The 8,803-nt window shown below is 34.3% G+C and overlaps 1 protein-coding gene across 6 annotated transcripts in view; it reads right to left on the bottom strand.

Moving 5' to 3' along the window:
- Positions 1 to 1,504: 1,504 nt before the first annotated feature.
- Positions 1,505 to 8,803, bottom strand: part of Fxr1 (FMR1 autosomal homolog 1) — a 54,729-nt gene continuing 47,430 nt past the window's right edge. The window contains exons 14-17 of one of the 6 annotated variants that reach the window (XM_028872680.2): positions 7,580 to 7,780; positions 6,860 to 6,940; positions 3,683 to 3,774; positions 2,599 to 3,022 (exon numbers count right to left, since the gene is read on the bottom strand). In XM_028872680.2, the coding sequence (XP_028728513.1) occupies positions 2,852 to 3,022; positions 3,683 to 3,774; positions 6,860 to 6,940; positions 7,580 to 7,780 (545 nt within the window). In that variant the 3' untranslated portion in view covers positions 2,599 to 2,851. Of the gene's footprint in view, positions 3,023 to 3,682; positions 3,775 to 6,859; positions 6,941 to 7,579; positions 7,781 to 8,803 lie in introns of all 6 variants that reach the window. The other 5 variants (XM_028872682.2, XM_028872681.2, XM_028872683.2 and 2 more) reach the window with 5 other exon arrangements.

Below are 8,803 nucleotides of genomic sequence, written 5' to 3'. Positions count from 1 at the left end.
ATCCTAATTATTTGAGCCACAAGAAAACTGGAATGTCTGCAGAGGACAGACATATCAACTTCTCCAGAGTTTCCTCGGGTTAAAATGCCCAAGTCAAATCATAGTCAGCTACAGCAATCACTCTGGATTAACGGTGCTAGGACTCAAGAGTAAACCATTTACGGTTTCTCACTTCAGACTCAGTGCCTCACTATTGATTTCTTCAGCTTACCAAGTATTATCATCTGTACTTAAAAAAAAAACAAAAAAAACAAAACTAATTTCAGCAAAATCCCTTGCCTTTGTCTGACCAGCACCTCGGGTAATTTCCCAAGAACTCATTGGACTGACATGCTGCTCAGTTCCACATGAAAACTTTAGAACTAAGAATTTTTTTTCTTTTTCTTTTTCTTTTTTTTTTTTTGCATCCTTGCTTGCACTTTTGGTGGGTAGGGTGCACAAGTATCCCAGAATCCTTACTTTATCCCCCACCCCAATGAATCAGGAAACCAGATCATTTTTGCCCCTCACATAATCTCAACTCCTGCTTCACATTCAGTTCAAAATTATGTGTACCTCATGGGTCTCCATACTTCAGTGCTTTGAGCTGCCAAAACCTTTCAGAATATACTTTTGAGTTCACGTTTTGTAGTATGTGCTAGAGCACAGACTCCCGCTCATAATCTAACCAAGGTAGCAGCACCAAAGTACCAAAAGCAACCTGAATCAACCTGTTACCTCTGGGGAGGTGAATTTTCACTAACACTATATAAAACTCTGACCAAGCTATCTGCAATTAAAAAAAAAAAAAAAAAAAAAAAAAAACCTGACAGTTCTTTAGTGCCGGAGTCTTAAAGGGCAAGTCACTGGGTGGTTATTTTCAGGTAATGAAATCTCAGCTCTTATCCTAAAGAACTATTTCATCAATACTTGATTTTTAGCAGCTTGGGAATTAAAATTCTTTGTGGGCTAGGGATGTAGCATAGTGGTAAAACACCAATTCCCATCAGACACAAAATTCTTTGTCCAATACTTCAGAGTTAAATCTGTGACCCACGTACACAGAACTAAGTAATTAAGAAGCCAATTATTTAACTTGTTTTCAAAACTTTTTTCAAAATGAGGTTATGGTTATTTCATCTGGTATACAAAGTGCAAGAATTTCACTTAAAAGTTCTATTATCAGAACTACTAAAGAGTTAAAAAAAAAATCTACTATCAAGCTCAATTAGAATATATGTGATAGGCTATGGCTACACATACTGATGAGCAAACTGTCCATTTGTAACTATATGTGAATTATCCCTCAGTTCATTTATAAAACAAGCTCAAGATTTTTATGAACATAATTAACAAATTATGCACATAAAAAATTTCCAATGACAAAATTAAAGTACTTCCAGCAGTCTATGTAACACATGGAGCAAAATCCTAAGTCCACAAATAATTCATTTGATCAACAACCACAGAAATACACATTTATCGTTAAACTTCCATCTGAAAAAAATCTCTTCATAAAATTAAGTCTTCTGAATATTTTTAATTAATTACTGATTTTCAGTCACTGGTATGAGAACCTTCAAAATCATTTCCTTGTCAATCAAAAAGCACATTATTGGCCTATTACGTAAAAACTGCTTACCATATGTTAAAAAGTTTTTTAATAAAGAAATAAAGGCAAAAGTAAAATGCTATCTTCTGCCTCCCATATCTTCCACAACTTGCTTTTGATTAGGATTTAATATGAAGAGGTTTCTCCAACAGCAAAGACATGTATTTTCTAAACCATTTAACAGCCAAATTTTTAAGTGTTAAGACTTTAGAGGGTTCATGACAAAATGATTAAGCAATTAGCATTTTAATACTAGATCTGAGGCAGAATAAATGCTTTTGAAAAGCAATCCAATAACGCTCTCTATTCTAGGCCTGTGAAGTAGTCCTACTGCTTTAAAACAATTGGCATAAAAAGTAGAAAGTTAAAATCAGCAAATGGAAGATCAAAGTTTATTTACTACCTGCATACAAAAACATATTGCACATCAAACAACCAAAATCAAAAAAGAGGGGAAAAAAAGGGGAAAAAAGGAGGTGGGAAGAAAATGTGAAAGATACTCTACTGAAGACTAAACATGTAGTTTATACAGAATAAACCCTCTGGAAATTATCTTTTCAGTAGTTCAGGCTATGTCTGAATGGACATGACTAATCAGCTTAGTGTTTCAACTAAAGCTATGTTTGATTTCTTTAAATACTGTACACTTTAATAAATAAACCAAACAAAGCCTCAATGTAGAACAGTCACTGCCAATATCACCCAGTGTCCCTGCAGATGAGTTAACATATGTATTCCAGTGGTCTGCAGACTTGCCTCTACAAACAGCATTTAAAAAACACGTAACAGACCAGTTTCCAGACTAAACTAATGAAGAAAATTACAATTCAGTGCAAAATATTTTTAAACTGCTTCATTCTAGTTTTCCTCAGGTGAAGAAGTGGTTGCATATTATTAAAAATGTAACAAAAGCAGCTAATGCTTTCATAAAGAATATTACGTTTGGGACCCCACCCCACCCACCTCCCCCCATCTCTGCCATATTTTGAAAACAAAATAACATTTCCTATAGCCAGCAACTTTTTTTAATGTTACATATACTATTCTCAAGGCACATCTGATGATATATTTTTAACACAGTAGGTGTCAAAGTATGTTTAACATATGATTTCTTCAGGATCCCTCCCCTTTCTGAATTCCAAATGGAGGAACTGAAAGTGCGATGTAAGACTGGCGATCCATATTCTATCTTTGGCAAGCTTGTACAAGCACTATTGTAACTGTAATGTAAAAGAACTGTAAACTAGGAACTTCCTTCAGTTATGAAACACCATTCAGGACTGCTGCTTCTTGAGTGCTTTCTTCTTTTAAGTTCTTAGTCTTTTCTTCTCCTGGAGTACGCGGTAGTTTAGGAATTTCATCGCCAGAAGCGCTTGTTGGACCATTTATTGCCTTTTCTGAAGGACCGTGCTCTTCAATCACATCTTTTGCCTGTCAAAGGGAGACAACTTTTCAACATCTTTATAAAGAAATCTGTAGCTGAGGAAGAAAATAACTACATAAACATTACTTTAAAGAAAAAAAAAGATAACTTTCATATGTCATACAGAAAGCATTTTAAATTTAAAACAAATACCAATGCATCCCAGTTTCGGGGTTTTTAAACTACAACATCTCTAGTACCTATGAGTGCCCATATCACAAAAAGCACCTGCACTATTGAAAGAAACCTGTACTAGTATTATTTTAAACCAGTGGAGAGTTCACCATATAAATGGTGTAAGCAGTCAATACAATAGGGTAAACAACAATCACCCATTTTACTCACCTTTCTGAAACTCCCATTTATGTATTAATCACTGAAAACATTTAAAAGAATTGTAACTTAAAGGGTCTATTCCCACTACTGACAAGAGGTATATAGCAAATCAAGTAAATGATGACGTGCTATCTGGCAAGTGTCTCACGCTCAAGCATGCATATATATTTATCTTCATTCATCAGGGCCTGGGATAGAACCAAGGATCTTCTTTAAATATTATCTTTTAGGGGAAACAAGTGACCATACAGTAATAAATAAAAAATAAATAAATCTAAACAATACGGAAATAATAATTAAAAAAAAAACCCTACAGGTTAAATTCTCCTTACCATTTCTTTCTTGTTTTTAGCCAAAGTTTCCCTTGGGAGGTTTCTTTGTCTGCTCTGAGACTCAGCTCTAGAAATATAATCTGCAACTGTGACTGTTAAAGATGAGAAAAAAATTACAGGTGTTGAAAAATATTTCTAAATTTTATTATGGATAAAGAGTAATTTCACTATTAAAGTAAACTAATGGTGGGTCACCCAATTTCAAAAATTTACGCTGGGTACCCACCTCTGAACAAAAACATAGCTTGGAAAAATGTGCCTATGATTTTAAAATTTAGCTGGAACTTGAGGAAATCTAGATTGAAGTCCTTTTTCCCAAGAATCCAGCTATCTCTTGGTTGAGTCTAAGACTGGGACAAATTTGGTGTAGCAACCCACCACAAGTACTGCAGGGCAGTGTTCTAAGTACAGGGTGGTGTCTGCAACCATTAATGTATGTGTTGGGGGGGGGCAATGTTGGCACTAATCATGATGGGATGGTTAAAAGTTTTTATGTTTTATGTTTTTTGGTTGTTCTTCTGGCCCAAGAAAAACAGCACAATTAAGATGTTGAATTGTGGTGTTTTGTGGTTCCTTCCTACCATTTCATGCTAGACAGCATTTAATCTATCTGATGTTCAGATTTTAAGAAGTATAGGCAGACTAAGACAATAAATCACAATCCTAATGTGGTTAGACACTTGTCAAGGGTGGGAAAAGAACAGAGTAAATAAATACAGAGATGCTGTCTCATCAGCGTTGTTCTCTTGCTAGGTCTTAAACATAAGATAATCACATTAGGAACGAATTAGGAAACAGAGTAAACTATCATGCTAATAAATGACCTTTGTTTATTAGTATCATGCACTGGCCTCAGGACTTGAAACTCAAAATACTTAATTTTACATAATTATTTTCTATCACAGACTAGTTTTAAGAAAAACCCCAATTTGTAAAAATTAAAAACAAGTCAATTTTACATTATATAAAGCCACCATGTCTGGGGAGAAGACCATTATAAATCTAATTAGCCCATTAAATTAAATCACTTACTAAAAGGCTGAATTGTCTTTTACAATTCATTCATCTTAATAATTCATGTGCTAACATTAAGACTGAAGAACTCTCTAGTAATTCATTACCTTATAAGCATCTTGAATCAAGATTTATTAGAAAACTACAGACATTTCAAATCTAAAACTGCTTTCCTTCCAAATTATAAGGAATTCAGTATGCTCATTCTGAAGCCTTTAAATGGCTCCTCATTTTAAAATCTCTTTTAAGAAATTTATAAACATGTTTAGCAATACTCTGGGAGAGGAGTATAATCTACTCATTTTGTGTACTCTACAGGGCAACAGAACTGTCATGAGAATGACTGTAACCATGGGTAGGGGACACGCCAATGAGTATTTTGTTTTCATAGTGCAGACCTCAGTGACCTGAAGGAATGCATCTACTTCAAGAGGTTGCTGCAGATATTGCTCAATGGAAATGTGTGCAAACAGTTCTTAGAGCCTTTCACCTACCCCTACATAAAATGAAAATTTTGATGTAGCTGTGATTCCAAAGCTAAGCAGCACTTAATTCTGTTCCTTGCCCACAAACAAAAGGAGCCAGTTAAGTAACTTGTTTTATAGTTCTTATGGAATACAGCCCCTTAAATTTCAATAAAAATTGAAATTTCAAGGAAAAACTATAGACAATTTTGTGGCATAATCAGCACCCTGGAATTCAATTGACACCACTATAGTGTTTAAGCACAGGAAAGACCACTCAACGGATAATTTATATACAACTAAGAGCAGCTAGAAATTCTATGAAAAGGAAAAACACCTATCAACTTTGTGTGGGGGCTGTCTCCCTTGCTGGGGCACGAAGAAACTGTGAAATAAACTGGAAATAAAGGAATTTGGTAAGAGGAAACACAATGGTTCCAAAGAAGAGTGAAAACAGGATCAGATACAGTATGCAATAGCACATTACTGTCAAATGATCAAAACTCCAAATTAGTCATTTCAGTGAATTCCGTTCAAAATCATCTAACTTAGAAGAAATCCTGTTCTGATATTTTTATGTCTGCACACTTGACCATGATCACTGGGGGTTAAATTATGTTGAAATGTAGTCCAGGTTAATAAGCCCATATTGATAGCCTGGATTTTCTTATTTACAAAGTAGGGCTAGAAAATATTCACTGCTGTGCCACCTTCAAAACTGAAATTCATTGACCTCTTCAAGTTAAAACACAGTTCTAACATTAAGGGGAAGAAGAAATATAAAAGGAAAACAAATTCTTCAATAGTGTTTTATTATTTTTTATATGTTCATCTATCTTTAAAACATGAACTCTTCAGAATGGGAATTAATGCCCTTACCTAGACTTCCCTACTGTCTCTGTAACCTCTATACTCAAAAGATTTACAATTTACATTATTTGGGGGGAAACACATGAAAATACATGTTTTGGAAAGAATGCAAAAATTGATTGGTTTGAAAGGGGTTTATTTCTACTGCACACAATTTCTTCATGGTGAATATACAGTGATTCTCTGTACAATAAGAAATGAATTGTGTTCAAAATATAGACATAGCAAACATGATTCTTTCCAGTTACCAAAACTTGTGACAACATAAAATATTGAATGAAACTAAGTAAATACTATTTGAATGATTAGTATGTGTAAAGGAAAACACATCACACTACGATAACACAAAAACATTAACATGCATCCTCTTTTAAGAAAAAAAAAAAAGACACTTCTACATTTTGTTTTTAAATTTTGAGTATTGTAATTCCCACCACAATGAGGCGCCCAATCTAGATATAGTAAAAGCAGGCACCATGCAGAAACTGCCTAGTTTTGCCAATCAACCTCAAACACAATTCATACAACAGCCCCTGCAATGGCAGTCCCCACCTTAAGTTTGAGGAATACTGCCAAATGAATAAAGTCTTGGAAGTATTTCCATGTAAGAAATTAAGACACAACATTAGTTCACTTAGACTGGATACTAAACATTGATACTGTGAAGGAAGAATGCATTGTCTTAGCAGTGTCATTAGTTGAATAGCTTATGCAATGCAAATTCTGAATGTATATACACACATGTGAACATGTAACTATATTTAGAATGCAGACACATGACATTTTTTTCATGCTTGTGACCTGACACCAACAGGCCCACTCAAGTTACCTGGCTGTCTATCTTCTGCCTGACCCCTGAAACGACGCCTGCGGCTACGATTGCGTCGCTGGGGTTTTTTTTCACTATCATCTGTAATTGCAAAGTTTACCATCAACTATTCTGGCAAAAAAAATAACAAAACAAAAAAGAACAAACAAAAAACTTCTTTCCTTATATAAGAAAAGGAAAGAGAAACTTTTAATTAAACGTCAAAGGTAAAGCATACAATATCAACAAAGTATTATATACACTTTTGTAGCATAAAGCATTCCTCTCTGGAAATTAAGGGCATTAACTCATAATAAAGCAAACTGTCTTATGTAACTGAAACTACCATCATTCAGAAAAAGATTTCTCTCCAACATATTTTGAGTTTCAAAGTTAATGACATTTTATCCCCTTAATAATAAATGCTCACACTATGCATCTCCCCAAATGTACCATAATTATTAAAAGGGGGTGCTAGTTTTGTTTGTGGACAGTAAGATCAACTGAGTATTTGTACTGATTTAACAGTATAAAAGGGCACTTTAATTAATCCTCCCAGTTTCTGATAGTTTGACAAATAGGAAAACTAGACACCCAAGACAAGAAAGTTATCTCCCTCATTTAAAGACTGAAAAATCACTTGTGAATTGCATACTTAAAAAACAAAAAGCCTCGTCTATTACCAGTATAATACAATCACACACACACACACACACACCTTTTCCCTCAATGCTTACATACCTAGCCCATTCTCATTAACTGAGGCTGTATCAGATTCAGTCATTCCATCCATCAGAACAGCATCTTCATCAGTCCTTCGTCTACGAGACCGCCTACGACGGTTAGTACTGTGATGAGATTCGCTGGCGTCAGTGTCTGCAGTCTGATCTGATTCTGTATTATCAAGTAAGCTGTATGGATTGCTGTCTGGATCTTTGAGCACTATATTCATGTCAGAGGCAAGAAATAGTCATTTAAGAGGACTGCACTTAAAATGCTTGATCTACTGAACTACATCAACTAATTGTAAATAAACTTTAATACCCCCCAATAAAAATATAGGCCTGAAATAAAAAATGTTTTCTTGTTATTACTAATTTATCTGAAAATCAAGGTGATTAAATAAAATTTTAATGGGAATGAAAAATTGTAAATAAAGCAAAAGGTTATTTATTAGCTTGGTAATGTTTCCTTTGAATTGTTTTACAAATAGTTAGCCCTCTACATCCTCACATAAAACTATAGAAGGGGATGTATCTGTATTAAACACATAGTTTTTTTTCCTACATAATTTTTTTCTTACTACTGTCCCTCAAATAAATACAAATTACTTACATGGCATTTTCGGAGACACAGGTAATCTAGAGATGATATAGAACAGTGTGCACAGATGATGTGTTAATATTGTATCACCTTTCATTAAGGATTTAAAAAAAAATCTGTGGGGGTTACTGAGACCAATCCCCCATAGATACTGAAGGATAACTATATCAGAAAATATGGTACTATCTAATTCTGACATTCACACTCAAGATAATCCTACCCAGAGGATAGAAAAATAAAAATAAAAATGAAGAATAATGTTCAGCTACTATGTAGTGAATCTGAGAGCCTTTTGTTTCTCTTTACAACTTTAAGGTGACTGCTGCTACCCAATTATTTCCAAATAAAATTCAGCATCTGCACCCAAGACCAAAGAAAAATCAGCTAACTATAAACTGAAACAACCAAAACAATACTACAGAGGTGTCACAAGCTAAACCAGGCTGAACTAGTAACTGGTTATGAAAAGGACAATGAAACAGATGTTAACTTGTATTCTAACTCTAAAAACGAAGCAGAGTGGAGTTAAAAAGAATGGTTTCGAGATACAAATGAAAAGAAAAACACTTGTCTTCCTATGTGCATCTACTTCCAACATTCAAATTACAGAAGAAATTCACCTAATCACTATTACTCCTAAGT

The sequence above is a fragment of the Peromyscus leucopus genome, chromosome 6 (assembly GCF_004664715.2).
Source record: "Peromyscus leucopus breed LL Stock chromosome 6, UCI_PerLeu_2.1, whole genome shotgun sequence".
NCBI classification, from domain to species: domain Eukaryota; kingdom Metazoa; phylum Chordata; class Mammalia; order Rodentia; family Cricetidae; genus Peromyscus; species Peromyscus leucopus.
This window is presented reverse-complemented; position numbering and strand designations above follow the sequence as displayed.